Raw genomic sequence first — 18,232 nt, 5'->3', positions numbered from 1 at the left:
GTCAAATTGAAAGGCTGAAAAAATCAAGAAGAGCTGATCTTATCCAGAAATAATGGAAAAGTAGGTCTTATAAGAAGGTTTTAATCATCGCTGTAATTTTCTTTATGATAGAAAGTGCAGTAACGTAAAATCCCCGGTATCTTTCTCGTCAGAGCCAGAAACCTGACAATGTTAATAATAGGCTCATGAAATTGATCAGGCTAATCGCCAGAGCACTGACATCTTATCAGGCAATCTAATATCCGGAAGTGAGGAAAAGACAACACTGACTGCTGTCGACTGCTCTACTGCTCTCTGTAGGCCTTAGTAATCAATTTTGTTTACAGTTTATAGCTTTGTTTTTTTCTTTGAGCCTTGAGCTGATGAATGAATAAAAAAAGGAACGAAACCATTGTAAGACCCAGTGCATTTTACATTGTTCTTCGTTCTTCCACTAGTTTTTTCAAGGTAATCAGACGATTTTTACAGGGATCATCATCAAGTGCCAGTGAAGTGCAATATATATCTGCGACAGACATCATTCAGCGAACCCCCGCCCCCGGGGCAGTGCCACTGTGTAGTCTGTAGTGTCTTGACTTTAGGAAGGCCATTCCCAAATGGGGGGACATATCTCGTTCAAGCATAGTTGAATTGTAAATGGGCTGACTCTTGTCACGCTCATAACTGTGCCTGATCTACAACAGGGAACTACTGCTTTTTCTTTCCTGATCCTTACTATTGACATTGTCATTTTCCTCTACTTCTTTTTTTGAATGTTTGTCACTCTCTTGTGACTTCTGCTATTTCCCGGGTGCCTTGATAGTCGAAGCAGACTTTGTGCTGTTGAAGCTAGAGAGGTGAGCAGTTCAAGTCTGATTCCCTGTAAAGACTCCTCTATTGACACCCACCCCTTGGCGCTCAATATGACCTATGCAGTTGCGAGCGCCGTAAAACCCTCTAGTCTAGATCTTATTTTCAAAACAAAAAAAGAAAGACATCTGCGATCATGGCTCTCCATTTATTTCTTTACTAGATTAGTAGATTCTAGATCCTGATCCTAGATCTAGATCTAATATCTACTTTTCTTTCAGGGATCTTACAAATGGATTTTGAAAATGATTTTGTCTCAAAAGCTCCCCTCTCTATTCTACTATCTTGTTGTACCGTGTGCCCATTGGGGATAGGATCGGGTCGTGTTGGGTCGGGTTGATCACCCAGCTTGTCGCCTGAATACAAATTGTTTGTTTTTGAGACAACGGATCGGGTGATCGGTTTGTGCCACCATAGTGTCGATAGCCGCTTTGCGCCCAAATTAATCTGGCTAGAAAACTGACGTGACCCAGGAAGGACTTCCGTAACGAGCGACCACCCCATCAAACACAATAAAGAAGATGCCTAACCCTAACCCTAACCCTACCCCTACCCGTAGATCTACTTCTAACCCTCATTTCTGCTCTGTCTCAAAGTGGTCGCTCGTTATGACGGAAGTCCTCCCGTGACCCGACCCAATCGTGCCATGGGCACGAGGTTTTAGGCCACAAGAGTAATATTAAGAAAAAAATGAAAAATATAATATAGGCTATAGTTCAGCTCCTGGTCCAAAGACTGGTCCAACAACCTCTAAAGCTATAATAATAGAAGGCCTTAGAAGTACGTCTAGATCTAGAGATATATAGATTCTGTGCCTAGGCTGATTGTTTTTTGTTATATTTTTGTTGCTTAGATCTATTTATAAACTATTATTTTTATAATATCTGTTGACTACAGGTAGCTTTTATGACAACTTGACATGAGGGACTTAATGAACTTTGGACGTTTGAGGCGCTACTGGCTGGTCGTTCTCTCGATGGCTCTTCTCCTTATCATCGTCCTCTACTATGCAATGTATGACAGGCCCACCCCAGCTCTTGTCAATCGGACATCGAGCAACAAAACTGCACCTCGGCCTAAACCTGCATCTCGAGCGTACAGCCAATGGCCCCCCTTTGAACTGGAGCTTGTCAGTCCTGTGAGTGTTAGATTGTACGAAATTTTTCTCTATTGTTGGTTGCTTATATTGGAATATCTCCTGATCCTAACTTTTTGTTATAATATAATGTAATACTATTCAGTCTTTTTCTCTTGTTGGTTGCTTATAATAGAATATCTCCTAATCTTAACTTTTTATTATATAATGTAGTATTATTCAGTCCACATCGTCTTTGCTAAACCTTCCCCCCCCCCCCCCTTCCATCTCCTCTTTATAATTAGTATTTTAGTAGCCCCTATTAATTCCCCCCCCCCCTCCCCATCTTAACAGTGATGAATCTTCACAATGCAAGTACTGGCTAAGACAGATTGTCCTAACTCCAATGGCTGTGGGTGGGCTTGTTTTGACGCATTTCCATCTTGTTTCCCGACAGGAGCTGTTCCGGGAGAAGTGTGTGACCACCAGTAGCAACTTTTCTATCGCTCACTTGGCCGACATTCTGTCCGAGTGGAGACGATCTGTCCACCCAAACTGCAGGTAGGCGATGTCTCAGCACAAAGTGGGTTACCTAGAGCTGCTACTGTGCACTGGATATTGTCTAATTATAACTTATTGCTACATTTTTACTGGGGTTTTTTAAACGTTTTGCACCATTATCTATGTCTTACATATGGGTTTAAATCTTTTGTCTGTTCTAGATTGTTTGTGTTTGTGCATGCTGCTAATAAATCGTGCTTTCTTGTCGTGTATCTCCATTTTTTTAACCGTGAAAATGTGACTTCTTCTTCAGCTCACTCTTCTTTATGAACTGTTTCCACTGTTATTAAAAATGGAGATACTTCAAGACAGCACTGAGGTCACGAAATGGTTAGAATGAGACATTGTATATATATTTGAAGCCACCAAAACTTATTAAATTTGTTTTCGTTTTCTTTTCAGCTTGTCTTTCTCAGTACTTTTGAGTGTTGTTTTTTCTTCCTTTTAATCGTTCTTACTTATTAAGATTTGTAATTGTTTGTGCTGAAATTTGAATATTCAGCTTCATATAGGTAAAATCAAGTCTTCGCATGGGACAGAAAAGCACATTTAAGCTGAGCTTACAGTTGTCAGCATTCCAATTAATGAGGTGCTGTAATAATGATGTGTTCTGAACTTTTTATGGATTTTTTTTCTTTTTTGCACTTTGTTGTTGTCACTTTTGAAACTCATATAAAACAGCTGCATGAGTTCTGTATTGTAATCATTTGTTTCTTAAGTCTTCGTTATATATTTGGTTTATTGTGAGGTTTGGAGGTTGTGGGGGGAGGGGGGGGTGTTATTTGTTTTATGTTTCCCAATGTTTGATGTGCTCAGCGGGAGGAATGGAGTGAGTGATTTCAGGCATTTTCTTTTTGATAGATACAGGGATCATCGTACCCATAAACTATCTAGTTTATATAAAAAGGGATTAAGAGTTCAATTTGAAGTTGATAGTAAAAGTTTATACTGTCTTTGTTTTTTGCCTATCTTTCTGTTTGTGGCTGAATATATTTATAATATTATAATATATGTACCTGTAAATGCACCATGCGATAAAAGTTCTTAAGTTGTTATGTGTTTTAAGCCTAAATGCACAATAATAATTTCACAAAATCAGAGCTAATAATTAATTTCGTGAGAGGGGTAGAGAGTCAATGTTGTGAAATGTGTGTCTTTCCTTTGATGTTTTTGCACCTAGCTCATTGATGATGGTCATCTCAAAGGTAGGAAATAGCCTGATGTATTTAATTTACAGCAGTTTTACTTTAACATAGAGCGACTGTTGTAGAAATGTTGTCTTGTGAACGTGAGTGAGCAGCCATTGTTCTGTCCCCCGTCGTTTTATGCAAGAAAAATTCTGAAATCGTGCAAACTGAGCCCTAAAATGTGGAAATTATGCGATTCTGTTAATTTTAACAAAGAATGATAAAGGAAAATAATAAGAAATTGTGCTAAAAATGATCAAATTTTGCTAAATTATGCGGGGTGCATAAAACCACGGGGACAGATTGTTCTGGTTATTCTGTTCTTGTGTTTTTATTTTTGAATGTGGTGGTGCTACTTCTCAGGTCACAGGCTCCAGTAGAGGGTGAGATTTCTCCAGTTTTCTGTGACCGTAGGAGGGCCACACTCCTCATATAACAATATATATATATATCCTACTTGCACTGCATTTCAGGGATGGAGCTTTTCTGATTTTTCCCCAGAGTTAATGGGGTTTTTTTTATCTCCAGGGAAATTATGTGTGGGGGGAAAAAACTAAATAGGGAAAGACAGAGTAGGTTATATGAATGGCTTTGTGACAAATTGTCTTTATCCAAATAGCTAGAAGCACAGAAAAATGGTGATTTTATTTTTATTCTTAATATTCGTACTTTCAGAAGAAAAAAAAGCAAACGAAAACAGTGATAATAAATCAATAGGTGCAGCATTCTGTGTGACAAAAACTTTTAGAAGCAATAGAAATCCAGGAGAAAAAAGTGCAAAAGTTTCAAAATTGGAGGTAACCTTTTTTTGTCACTAAGCCTTTCAAATGCAGTTGGGGTTTTTTTTTTCTTAATTACTGCTATGTTTGTGGAACTATGTGTTCACTTTCTAGTAATGTAAGTTAACGTTGAGGTTCACCCCAAAAAAGAGGAAGTTTTGTTTTTCTAAAGCTTTTCTCAACCCCCTGCATCCCAGACCTATGCCTTGAACCTGACAATTTTTTAAACTTTTAGCTTTGCCTTCTGTTAGAGATGCCAGTTCCATCCCTGATTGCAACTACTGTACCGGATTTGCTTGTAACTACCATAACTTGTCCACACTACTGTTGCTACTACTAGCCTGTTGATTTTTGAACATGAGACTCACATCACATACTGACAGATTCACCCTCTAAAATCCTCTTGTGCTTGTACAGTGTTTGGAATGGCATTTTATTTGTTTTTGCTGCCCCCCCCCCCCTTCCCATGTGGATAAAATCAAGGCTTATAAAGTCGTCTGGTCCATTTTCTCTGTCTAGGTGAATTTTTCATTTTTCTCCTTCTCGTGCGCTGTAAGGTCACTTAATTTTTATATTTTGTATGGTACCTTTTTTTGGTACAGAGATAATGTAAATCACTGTAAAGTGAAAGATATGTTTGAAAATTATTATAATCGACTATGGTTTTGGGCCTACTCTTTTATCTCCATTTAATACATACGCTTTTAGAGGGAGTAGAGGGTGCTTTTTATTAATTATGTAATTTTTAAAAACATTTTGTTTTTGTTTTTTACTTAGTATGGATTGCACTCCCTGGGAAAGGATAGTTGTGACAGCTACATGGAGACACACCACCATCTTGAATTTTCGTTTCATCGTCCATGGCAAAAGTTACTAATTTGTCCTATGCCCTACAGCCTTCATTTCCTTTCAACCAACAGCTCTTCTTCACACCCCCCCCCCAACTTTTCTCTTTCTCCTCCCCTCCCACAACCTCCCCCAGACCCCCCCCCTCCCTCCCCCAACTCCCTTTTCGTTATTTTCTGATCCCATGCACTTTATAGAATAGATGCTATGGGTGACTTAAGTACAACACCAACTTTGCTCCAAAGTTACCAGTTAATAACATATCTCTGAACTCATACAATTTCACAGTATAGAGATACTGAGGTGAATGTTTCATATTGCTGAACAAAATTTTTTACAGCACAGACACTTGCACTTTCAAAATCATCAATGCCTTTCACCCCTGGCAGGGTATAGGCCACATACAAATTTCCTTCCTTTGATCTCTGTCCTGAACCATCCTTCCAAGCTCGTTCCAAGTGAGCCTCATCTCTCTCATGTCCCTTTCCACACAGTCATCTCTTCCTTGTTTATCGGTACTTTACAGTACAAATAATTCTTGCTTCTGCTATATGGGCTTGCTCACGTCTGATTGGATGGAAAATTATCTTTACATGACATGTACTAGCAGAATTGCGGGTGCTACTATATTTGGTCGCCTTTAAGCACAAGGGGGCTATCCCGAAAAACGAGGTTTTGAGAAAATCGAAGGTAAAGGTTTTGCCCCTTGTTCAGTTTCTTTAAAAGACAAGGAGAGTTTTCTCTATAACCAAACAAATATACACACCTATGAAACCAAATTTCTCCAATAGGTAGGGCAAAGCCCACTTTTGGTGTTGATCAAGATTTCTGGAACCCCCCGAAATCTGGGTTAGCCCGCTTGTCCTTAAAAGCGACCATTTGAGCTCCACTTAAATCATACTTTATGTACTCACTCTTAAGTAAGGAAGTCTAGACACACTCCTGAGTTCACTTACTTGATCATTACTTTCCCTTGCTCCCTTCTCTTCTCCTCTTTTTTACTCTGCGAACGGAGTGACAATTTTTTTCGCAGGACTTTTTTCATTTTTTATGCGTACATATTTTGTCAAAAGCCTTTTTCATTAGTCTCAAATGACTTTTATGGGATAAATTTGTTTTAAGATTTAGTCACTGGTTTTCTGTCTTGCAACAGACACAGTTTTAGATTTTTAAAATTTATATTTTTGGGGAAAAATATGAAGTAATATCTTTTAAATTTTTTTTATTTATGACACTGACACTGAGTATACAATGACTGTGAATATGCAAAATGGAAGGGATTAACCCTTTCATCTCCATGCTTCCTCTGTAATTTTGCTACTTAGTTTGAGACTTCAAGACACGGAGGTAGAGATTGAGTTTATTAAACTCATGGGCTTGAAAATTTTTCATATTTGAAATTAAACTTTTATCAAGAATTATTTTAATATTTTGGGTGCTTGAAACTGGATTGCTATCTCTTAGTAACGTCAGTTTTGACATGTTCTATACGTATATGTCTTTGAAAGTACACCCGTCTGTCTGATTTCCTTACACATATGAAGAGCACGGGGGAAAAACGACTGTAGTCACAAACTGGAAATTGTGAGGGTGTCAATTTTAAGAGCATGTTGACTCATAACTCCATATTTGTTTGACTGGTGGTTTATTGTTGAAGTGTTGTTGAATGGGAAATCTAACAACAATAATCAACCAACAGTTGAACAGAAATACAGTTATGAGTCAGCAAGCATTCTAAATTGGTACCCTCATGATTTTCAGTTTGTGACTACCGTCGCTTTTCCCTCTGTAGTCTTCATATGTTTCAAGTTCAAGGCTGAACCTGACTCTAACACATAGGCTTGCTACTAATACACAGAGAGCACACTAGACTGTCACATACTTACACACGACACCGAAGACTGAATGATACTCCTGACCACACCCACTCACTTCACCACTTCGGTGGCGTCGGTGGACTAGTGGTTAGGCTCTGGGACTCGCAACCGTAAGGTCGTGGGTTCGAATCCCGTCAAGGGCCCGACGTTGTGTCCTTGGGAAAGGCACTTTACACGAATTTTCCTCACTTCACCCAGGTGGGAATGGGTACCCGGCTATAGACAGCGAAAGATCTTGTCAATTTGTTAGTGTTTGAGCGCTTAATCAGCTGCTTGCACTGTATGCTTCCCGGGAAGCTGAGAATGTTTCGAAGTGTTCTATAGTATAGTGTAAAGCGCATAGAGCCTGCTGTTGAGCGGGGATATGCTCTACACAAATACTATCTATTATTATTATTCACTCATGCTTTTACTCATGGTTTGAAGGTGCCACTGGAAGATTTTACGTCTTTTTATTCTCTCTCTGTCTCTCTCTCTCTCTGTCTCTCTGTCTCTCTGTCTCTGTCTCTGTCTCTCTCTCTCTCTCTCTCTCTCTCTCTCTCTCTCTCTCTCTCTCTCTCTTTCTTTATCTCTATCATTCTATCTGTCTATCTCGCTGCCTGTTTGCTTGTTACTTGTGTCTGTCAGTGTCCGTCCAGCTTTTTCTGAAGAGTGGTTTGTTGGTAGGTGCTCTGGTGTATTTTGCTTCTTCTTTCCTATCAAACATTTATCGTCCTTATCTCTCCTCCTTCTTTTTTGTGTTTGTTACTCTCTTGTAACACCTCTAATCTTCAGCACTTATATAACCTTACTGTGTTGCAAGTGCTGTAAAACACTTTACTAAAACTAAAAAAAGCTTTTTCTCAACACTAAATGACCATTATTGTGACAAGGATTTCTCTTTCCTCCAGCTACAAATCTTGTTTATGTAGTTTGTGAAAACTGTCTTGTATGGGATAACACTGTAGCGTAGATTGACTCTAAGATGACAATAATTGACTCTAAAGACGGCGATAACATTTTCAATAGTCACTCCTCCCCGCCGCCCCCACTCCCCACTGTGAGATGATACCAATAACTCCACATACCCCCCCCCCCCCCCCCGAAAAAAAAGCAAGTTTCACACATGCTCATACTCATATATACACATAGAATTTTGTACAATCAATCAAACATTTTTTTGTAACCTTCTCAATGACTAGTTAGAGGGTGCCTCTTATTCATTCTATTATTTTACTGCTCTTCTTTTCCGTCTGTCTTTTGTCTGTCTGTCTTTCCTGTTTTTTCTCATCTTTCCTGGGGGTTTTTCCCATTGGTCCTGTTTTTTCCCAGCGCTAAATGACGTGTATGCTTCCCGGGAAGCTGAGAATGTTTCGGAGTGTTCTATGGTCTGCTGGGGTAATAATATAGTGTAAAGCGCATAGAGCCTGCTGCTGAGCGGGGATATGCGCTATACAAATGCTATCTATTATTATTATTATTATTATTACTATCCTGTCAAACAGAAGAAATGCTTAACCCTATCCGTACGCCTGGGGTCATTGTATACCCCCGGGGTTCTATTCCTCTCAATTTAGAATACTTCTAGTACGAGATCTCTTTGAAACTTTCAGTATTTCTCAAAACATCATTTTGACAGACTGCTATGCAAAGCGTACAGATTGGATTAACAAGTAAGTTTCCTCTTTGAAAAGTTCCCCACGTCGTATGGATACGATAGTAAAACTTGACATACAGATAGGGTTAAGCTCTGCCGTAGAAACGTTGTGTAACCCAAACTGTGCCGTGTGCTGTGCCACAGGGAGTTGTACCAAAAGTTCTCTGCGATCTACACGGTGGAGCGACGGGTGGGCAGCGTGGTGATCCCCGGCACGTTCAAGGCCAAGGTTCAAGCCTGGCTGGGGCAGCGAGAGGAGCTGTATCAGGAACTGTTTCATCAGGTGCTGACCATTGGTCTGTCTGTGTGTGTGTGTGTGTGTGTGTCTGTCTGTCTGTCTGTCTGTCTGTCTGTGTGTGTGTGTGTCTGTCTGTCTGTCTGTCTGTATGTGTGTGTGTGTGTGTGTGTCTGTCTGTCTGTCTGTGTGTCTGTTTATCAGTCTCTCTCTCTCTCTTTCTCTCTCTCTCTCTCTCTCTCTCTCTCTCTCTCTCTCTCTCTCTCTCTCTCTCTCTCCTCTCTTGCTCTCTCTCTCTTGCTCTCTCTCTCTTGAAAGAGTTGACAACTTTTTTTCATAGCAGCTGTCAGCACACCGTTCACAGTCATTTACCATCAATCACAGCAACCCTATCTCATTAAGTGGGTGGTTGGCGGGTGCTCTGGTGGGGTTTGTTTCTTCTTTCCTATCAAACATATACCATCCTTATCTGTCTTTCTTCTTTTTTGTGTTTGTTACTCTCTTGTAACACCTCTAATCTTCGGCACTTATATGACCTTATTGTGTTGCAAGTGCTGTAAAACACTTACTAAACCTAAATGACATGTTGTTTCATTGCGTTTTGTAACAGGACATCATTCATGTGATCAACCAGTACACAAGAGAGACAACTATATTCAACCCTCTACGTGATAAACGACCGGTGACCAAGCCGAAAGAGTCGGAGAAAGATTAGTAAGTCAAACATCTTTGGGGTTGTTTTTTTTGTTTTTGTTTTTATTATTTGATTTAGAGGGAGGTGGGATTTAAAGTTTATTTTGCAGAATGTCAAAGTAGGATTGAAATACTAGTTTTTGGAGAGCACCACTTAATACTACTTTTTTTTTTCCTTCTTTTTTTTTGCTGCCGTCTGTCTTTCATCATTTCTCTCTGTACTGCAAATGCATCATGTTACTTGGTCTGTCTTTTCTCTCCTCTCCAAACTCAAAGTCTCTGAGGATGAGGCTGCAAATTATTCTAGATGTTAAAACACATACCAGCGTTCATATGACCTTATACAGCTTCATGCGCCGTAAAACCTCTACAACCCCCCCCCCCCCATAATAGTAAAACATTTTCAAGTTACTACTCGTATTGTTTTCAAAATTTTTCTGTTCAACACATTATATTTATGGTAATTTTATTATTTGCAAGTGAAACTAATTTTGTTTCACAATATTTGGTGATCACAGATTTTTTTAACTCAAAAAGAGATTTCATTTTTTTTTCAAATTTATACCTCATTATCTTATAGCTCTCAATGTTAGGCCACAGCATTATTTCGGTTGCTACACTCTTGGTTATGGTGTAGATGACCTTGGTTTGAATCCCTAATGAGTGATGAATTTTGAATCTTTTTTGTTTGGGGGAGTTTTTGAGGCTCAGCACCTGTTGATGATGGATTTAAAACTCAGAGATCATTGCTCTTTAAAAACCTTACAGTGCTGAGAAAGGCCTTAGACGAGGCTCAGTCATCTGTCTTAATCTTAGTTAAGATAATGCGCTTTCAAGTACCGTGGAGTCCACTTAGGCCAGACATTGTTAATCTAAAAACAGCGGTAAAGAGTTACAAAATAAAGTCCCAATTTTTTTTTTCTATTTGAGCAACCTCTCTAAACTGAATATACTGCTAAGTCGAAGAAAATCCTGCGTTCCGGCAGATTTCAGCTTAAGTTGACACTCTAGTTCTATGTACAGTGTAATATGGATAAGTCGAACACAGAAGACTCGAAATCACACATCCGTCGAACTGTGCCTGTGGTCCTGGGGGTTTTTTTCTTCCTACTTTATCTTTGTTAGATATCCCTCAAACTTTGGATCCCTTGAACTACCGAGGCCGGTCCCGACGAACTCAAGCTATCCTTGTTATATTGCATATATTGCAGTACAATTGTACAGTGCAGTTCTATCTGAATATCGCTGTTTCTGAATGACACCCTAAATGTGTAGGCCTATAATATATAAATATGTCCTACTTGTGTCCACAGCTTGCAAAGAATCACCAAAGAGTCAGCCATGAACTGTGATTTCTGCAGATTCAGGAAGTGAGTGCATTTTCCTGCTTATTTCACTGTCATGGATTGGTTTATTGTATGTTTTATTCAGTGAATTTCAAAACTAGCATTCTGTATATATAGATCTTACTAAACTTTACGAAACAATTGATTATTTTTCTTAAAGTCTGATAGGAAGTAAGTTTGTGCTTAAGGAAAGTCAGTGTGTTGTTTAGTGCCACAATGCTTTGCATTTGAGCCTTTGCCAATAGGTGGGGATTTCTTCATATACCTTACAAAATCCTTTCTAATTCCAATAAAAATGGTGCTACAGCTTTGAAAATTGTATATGTTGTGCTTAATATGATGTTTCAGCTATGGGAGCAGAGAAAGAGCTGTCGGGCCATCAGAAGAAATCTTACAAAATATTTTTAGTTCTGAAATCGATGTATTTTTAGAATGCAAAACATGACACATCGAGTTTGTACTTTTTCTGTCGTCAAGTTCAACCATGAAATAATTGCTGAGAAGCTCGTCCTTCTACGCTTAGAACCACAATGCTTTGTATTTGAGAAAAGTATTAAAATATTTGTATTTACACAAATACACATAACATATCCTAACACACACAAACAGACCCACAGTCACACACATATGACATAAATGAACAACTGTTAATAGTAATGTTTACACTAGACACATAACCAATATTCTGATTGTACAGAACATGACGCGACCTCAGTGCTGTTTTGTCTTATCTCCATTTTTAATAACAGTGAAAACAGTTCAAAACAAAGAGTGAGTTTAACCCTATCCGTACGTCGTGTTTTACTATCGTATCCATACGACGTGGGGAACTCTGTTCCACCACTTTCCAAAGAGGAAATTTACTCGTTAATCCGATCCGTACGCTTTGCATAGCAATCTGTCAAAATGATTTTTTTGAAAAAAACTGAAAGTTTCAAAGAGATCTTTGCTCTAGAAGTATTCTAAAATGGGAAGAATACAACCCCTGGGGTACAAAAGGACCCCAGGCGTATGGATAGGATTAAAAAGAAGTCACATTGTCAATGTTTAAAAAAAATGGAGATAGGACAAGAAAGCACTGAGGTCATCGCAATGAGGTACCAACTACCAGCACTGCTTTTGTCTTCCCCCCCCCCCCCCCCCCCCCCCAGCTTCACGGCGGAGCACGACTTTGGCCGCGTGGAGACAGATCTCTCGTTCTCCGCCTCCAACATCTTCAAGCTGGACAGGCTTCACGCGGTGATCACCATCAAGGCTCACGACCCGGTCAACTGGAGCTACCAGCAGTACATGGACATGATGAGGCTGACCATGGTGTGGTCAGTGAAGACTTTTCACCATAATATTGATAATATAATAAATAGCATTTGTATAACGCTTGTCCCCACTCGAAAGCAAGCTCTATGCGCTTGACACTATATTATTTTATGATATTATAGTTCTTCATATGTTGTCAGGCCCTCTAATATAGCATTCTTCCATCTTAACCATCTTGTTACAAGTATTCATATGACTTTAGAGCATGCATCAGAATAACATTGAGTTACAGTCAGAATACTGAGTGTGTATCTAGCTTAAGATTATTGTTGTGTACAGTTGTTCACATGTTGTCAAGTCCCCTAAGTCAGATTTCTCCACCAGATTTGGTCTCATCGGCTACTGCAGAGGCCATACGTCATCTTATCCCAAATTTCTTCTGTTTTCACTTAAGAATCGGAAACTGACATATTAACTATTGATTATTATCAAAAAGTCTTTAAGCTCTGATCTCTTGAGTGAGGAATGATATGACCCTCCTGTACAGTGCGATTTCGATATAATTACTTGGGACTGGTTTAACTCAGAAAAATTATCATACATAAGATATAATATTTAATGCTTTTGTTTCCCTTTCAGGCTGAAAAAGGCCCATCATGCTGAGCCGTCCGCTGTGTTTCCCTCTTTGATTTGGGACCTTCTGCCTAAGTCGGGCTCCAGTCAGCTACACCCTCACAACCAGATCTTTCTGAGTCCTAACCGTTACCACGGTGAGTGATTCTCACTGTTTTGTCCTGACCACTTTGGAAGTTTTCATGGTTACCATGGTGACAGGGCTTCCTCATTTGGGTGGTTGGTGGGTGCTTTGGTGTGGTTAGCTCCTTCTTTCCTTTCATACATCTGTCGTCTTTTCTCTTTCTTTTCTTTGTATGTTACTCTCTAGTAACATTTCTAATCTTCAGCACTTACCCGTTATAACCTATTTATGTTGCAAATGCATAAAACCTTTGCTAAAACTTTTTTTAAAAGGCTCCCTCAATCCATGACTAATATACTGAAACATGATGATCTCACAATTTCTGGTTGGGGGGGGGGGGGGGGGGATTCTGGATCAATAACAACAACTGGGGGGAGGGGGGGGAAGGAGAGGACTTTTAAAAAAATGACAGTGAATCAGTTACTGTCTGACATTCCTGTTGCTTTATTTATTGATCATAGTTTTACTTTATTTTACTTTACTTTATTTTCCTTTTCCCTTCTCTTTGTGTCATCATGTCTTGAGAGGAGGTGCAACTTCTGGTCAAAAGCTAGGCACGTGGTTTCTTCTGTACACATGTTATTCTCTTGGAGGATCTCTTTGACACCGTTCAGCCAAGTTTTTCACGGTATGAATACCTTTAAAACCAAACTATGAATATTCACGGCGAGTGTTCTGGTGTGATTTGCTTCTTCTTTCCTATCAAACATTTATCGTCCTTATCTCCCCTTCTCCTTTTTTATGTTTGTTACTCTCTTGTAACACCTCTAATCTTCTGGCGCTCATATGACCTTATGCAGTTGCGAGCGCCGTAAAACCTCTACTAAAACTAAAAGAATATTCATTGTGTCTCTCCTTTTGTTCCCGCGGTGTGTGTGGGTCGTGCAGGCATGGTGGAGATGTGGCGTCGTGCGGCTCAGGAATACGTCGCAGACTTTGACAGCAACTACTTCACCGATCTGGTCAGCCTGTACTCGGCACTGGAGCTGGTCACGACTCACAAGTCTGCCGTGGCCCTGGCCAGTCTGGTAGGTTTTCTTTGGTCCTTCTTTCATGTTTTACGTTTTACATCGCAGAACAAGCCACACATAATTTCTCCCCCCTCCTCCCTCAAACTCGCTCCCACCACCTCTCTTTTTTTTAAAAAAGGGCGTGCTGTATTTTGACAGCTAGCTGTTCAGGCCCAAAAAGCAGAATTTTTATGAGAGAGAAAATGCTATTTCATTCTTTTGATGTTTGTACCTACATCATATGTTTTTTTTCTTTCTCTTATTTTTCAACATTTATCCTTTTAATCTTAATAAAATATTTCTTGAGCACATGCGACCAGTATCACAGATCAAGAAACTGCAATTTTTTAAAGATTGTCAAAATTTGGGGCATAGTCTGAACAGTTGGCCAATGATATGTATAAGTGAGGCATCATGATGAAATCAGGTGCTCGTCAAATTAGTGAAATCAAAGAAATTTTTCTGACTGTTGGGCCATTTTTTTCTAATTTTCTTTTTTGTCTCAACATATTTTATATCCATTTAAAAACACATTTCTGTGTGGATTTTACTAAAAAACATTGATTAAAGGCACAAAAAATGTCAATTTTCAGACTCTCAAGCTATGGAAGTTAGCAAACTTTGGCGGCCATTTTGTAACTAATTTTACCTCCTCTTTCAATCGCAAATATTTTTACATCTATTCAACATAGATGGATATTGTTTTCACTAAAAGTAAGGCCAATGAACATGCTCTAAGATAACCCCAAATAACCTAGAATTGACGAGCGCCTGATTCCACCTCATCGTGCCACTTATATGTTTCTCTCTATATGTGTAAGTACATCATGTCATACACTGGCTTCACCTTAGATGTAGGAAGATACAATTTCAGCTCTTTATTTTACTTGCGACGATTCAAAAAGAAATTTCATGTAGAATGTTTTATGAAGTTGGTCCTCAATGTTTTTCACCTCTCTTGATTCCCAGACTCCTCGCAAGGACAACGAGGTGGTGGTGATTGCTCCGAAGGCTGATGACGATTTCTTCCAGATGATTTACTTTGTGGTTCGGGGTAAGATCTGTCATTGATCATCCAGTGTTTATTTTTTCGACTTGCTTTATTGATTTTGTTCGCCAGCTGTTCAGATATGTACTGACCCAACATTTTGAACATTTAAAAAAATTGCATTTTCACAATCTGTGGTACTGGTTGCATATGTGCTTGAGAAATATTTTGTTATATCATATTCAAGTTCTGGATGTTGGAAAGAACAAAAACTAAGTAAATGTAAGTTCAGTTGTTAATTAAAATGAAGTATATTTTTTTCCTGCTTCTGAAAATCTTTGCTTTCTGGGCTTAGTATATGGTCGCTTTTAAGCATAAAGGGGCTATCCCGAAAAATGCTGTTTTGAGAAAATTGAAGGTTAAGTTTTTGGACCCTTGTTCAGTTTCTCTTAAAGACAAGGAGAGTTTTCTCTATAATCAAACAAATATACACGCCAACGAAACCAAACTTCTCCTATAGGTAGGGCAATGCCCACTTTTGGTGTAGGTCAAGACTTCTGGAAACCCCCGAAATCTGGGTTAGCCCGCTTGTCCTTAAAAGCGACCCTATTTGAACAGCTTGCCGGTGGCTTATTTTCTTGACTTGCTTTATGGATATACAACATGTTTTCTTCACTCAATGCTCCATGCACCAATGTTTTAACACGGTGCTCTGGAGGTATCTGTCCTTTGTGTCTCTGTCTGTCTTGCTCTCACCCTGCACGAAATGACTGGAGGTTTTATGTTCAACAAACAAACCAATATTATTTCCCACTAACTTGTTACTATTGTGAACTTGATTTCTTTCAGCTTTCATGGATGATCTGAAAAAGTACTCATTCTCACTCGGAGGTGGATTTCCTTCAATGGTATGTCTGGACTATCTGTTGATGGATAAAACTGGCTGACCTGGAATATTTACCTTCTTTTTTTTTATCTCTGTACGTCCACTTTTTCTTCACTTCCCTTATCAAGTTGAGCATGTTCTAATGACCAGCTGTCCAAGACACTCTCCTGTACAATGACCACTTTTCCCCATGCTTTTTTTAAACCCTTCCAGCCCCATGCGTGTATATTTTCACCAACGCTTGTACCTCCCACCTCCCCATGAGCGTATATTTTCAGTTTCAGGAGGTACCGAATTTTAGACATTTTTTCGAAATCAGCGAACCTAATTAAACTTTAATTTTCATAATATTTGTTCATTTACCTTTAAACCCACAAGGAGCACGAGGCAGGGGTAGGCCACAGGAAACATTGAGCATATGTGTGGAAAGGGACATGAGAGAGATGAAGCTCACTTGGAACGAGCTAGGAAGGATGGCCAAGGACAGAGTTAAAAGGAGGAAGCCTGTGTGTGGCTTATACCCTGCTAGGGATGAAAGGCATTGATGATGATGATGATGATGATGATATCCGTGCTTTCGTTTTATACTAAATGATTCGTGGCAGTTAATTCTGTCATGTTTACTTGACGGTTAATTTCTCTGAACTTTCATTTGCATTCCAGAAGACACATCCTGGACTGGCTGAGATTCCTGCATTTGTTCGTATCATCACCCGAGGGGTCATGACAGAGATACGTACTGACATAAGCGCACTGGAGCTTTTCACCGTAAGTTACTGACTGTTAGTTATGTACACTCATCGAATGTTCAGTTCAAGAAACACGTATGCCATATTTTTCTAAAAATCAACTTCTTTTGCTTTTTCGTGGTCGCAGATCAACTTTCTCTGTCACACATCTTTTCAATGTGAGGATTGGACTGCAAATAACTTAATTATAGTCCAATCCTCACGTTGAAAAGTCATGTCAATGTTACAAAAATGGGACATCCGGGTTCCTTGAATTGAAACGTTGACATATTGATGTCTTTGTGTATGAGTGTATCTATTTATTATTATTTTTATTTTTTTATAAGAGTCTAACCTGCATATTATGCACATAGCAAACAGAATTTCAGGTCCCCAATATTTTTTTTCTTCATGTATGATAATTGCATTTAGAACACATTTGTAGTAAAATCGAAGAGATTTTTCCAATTGATTTTGCCATGGGCATGCGAGACTATTATTTTTATTGTATTAACATGTGTGTGTGTTTGAGCCATACATGTTTTATTTCGTGCTTTGTTGGCCATTTAAAATTATAAATTTGCTACTAACCCCTACTGTAAGGCACTTTGCCCTTATTTTCCTCACTTCCCCAGGTGAGAATGGGCACCCAGCCCCATAGGCATCGAAAGATCTTGTCAGTATGTTAGTGTTTTAGCGCCTATAAATGGCCGCTTGCACTTTATGCTTCCCTGGAAGTTGAGGTTGTTTCAAAATGCTCTCAGGTCCGCTGGGGTAATAATATAGATTGTGAAGCGCTTAGAGCTTGCTGTTGAGAGGGGATTTGCGCTATACAAATGCTATCTAATAATGATTTTAAGATAAGTTTCTGAAATGAATGCTTGATGTAGCTTGATGATTTCTTTCTTTCTTTCTATCTTGAGGCCACCAACGTGAATATTGACCCCTACAAAGTGATCCAGGTGATCCGACAGTCCGTGAAAACCAGGGCCCACCTGTTGTGAGGCGGAGTCGTTCCTACAGCAAGCAACTGGTGTGGTGTGCTCCTTCTTTTCTAACAGACATCTATATTCTATTGCCCTTATCTCTCCTCCTTCTTTCCTATCAAACATCTATTGTCGTTATCTCTCCTCCTTCTTTCCTAACAAACATCTATTGTCCTTATCTCTCCTCCTTCTTTCCTATCAAACATCTATTGTCCTTATCTCTCCTCCTTCTTTCCTATCAAACATCTATTGTCCTTATCTCTCCTCCTTCTTTCCTAACAAACATCTATTGCCCTTATCTCTCCTCCTTCTTTCCTAACAAACATCTATTGTCCTTATCTCTCCTCCTTCTGTTCTATGTCTGTTACTCTGTAGTAACACCTCTAATCTTCGGCCCTCATATGACCTACTTGTGTTGCAAATGTCGTAAAACTCTAAATTAATACTTTTCAAAAAACAAAAACTGGTCTTTTTTGTGACAGTGACATTTGTTTTCAAGAGGTATCTTATTATTGTTGCATTCTCTCACTGTGTAA

The 18,232-nt window shown here is 39.2% G+C and overlaps 1 protein-coding gene across 2 annotated transcripts; it reads left to right on the top strand.

Moving 5' to 3' along the window:
• The first annotated feature begins 65 nt into the window (after positions 1 to 65).
• On the top strand, positions 66 to 17,833 carry LOC101858440. Of its 2 annotated transcripts, none has more exons than XM_035972134.1 (13): positions 66 to 393; positions 1,747 to 1,987; positions 2,382 to 2,485; positions 8,955 to 9,093; positions 9,656 to 9,759; positions 11,052 to 11,108; positions 12,236 to 12,403; positions 12,981 to 13,111; positions 13,987 to 14,126; positions 15,078 to 15,162; positions 15,946 to 16,004; positions 16,646 to 16,750; positions 17,634 to 17,833. In XM_035972134.1, exons 2-13 carry the CDS (start codon positions 1,769 to 1,771, stop codon positions 17,712 to 17,714), a joined length of 1,392 nt encoding a protein of 463 aa, XP_035828027.1. In that variant the 5' UTR covers positions 66 to 393; positions 1,747 to 1,768; the 3' UTR covers positions 17,715 to 17,833. The 2 variants fall into 2 exon arrangements, with proteins under 2 accessions (XP_035828027.1, XP_005107314.2); XM_005107257.3 differs by having other exon boundaries at positions 66 to 447.
• The last annotated feature ends 399 nt before the right edge of the window (positions 17,834 to 18,232 follow it).

This window comes from Aplysia californica, unplaced genomic scaffold, assembly GCF_000002075.1.
Source record: "Aplysia californica isolate F4 #8 unplaced genomic scaffold, AplCal3.0 scaffold00588, whole genome shotgun sequence".
NCBI lineage: Eukaryota > Metazoa > Mollusca > Gastropoda > Aplysiida > Aplysiidae > Aplysia > Aplysia californica.
This window is presented reverse-complemented; position numbering and strand designations above follow the sequence as displayed.

Coding starts and splice junctions, on each gene's coding strand:
- LOC101858440 (XM_035972134.1), top strand. CDS start 1,769: ATGAGGGACTTAATGAACTTTGGACGTTTGAGGCGCTACTGGCTGGTC. Junction 9,094..9,655: donor ATCAGGAACTGTTTCATCAG/GTGCTGACCATT, acceptor GTTTTGTAACAG/GACATCATTCATGTGATCAA. Junction 14,127..15,077: donor CCGTGGCCCTGGCCAGTCTG/GTAGGTTTTCTT, acceptor CTTGATTCCCAG/ACTCCTCGCAAGGACAACGA.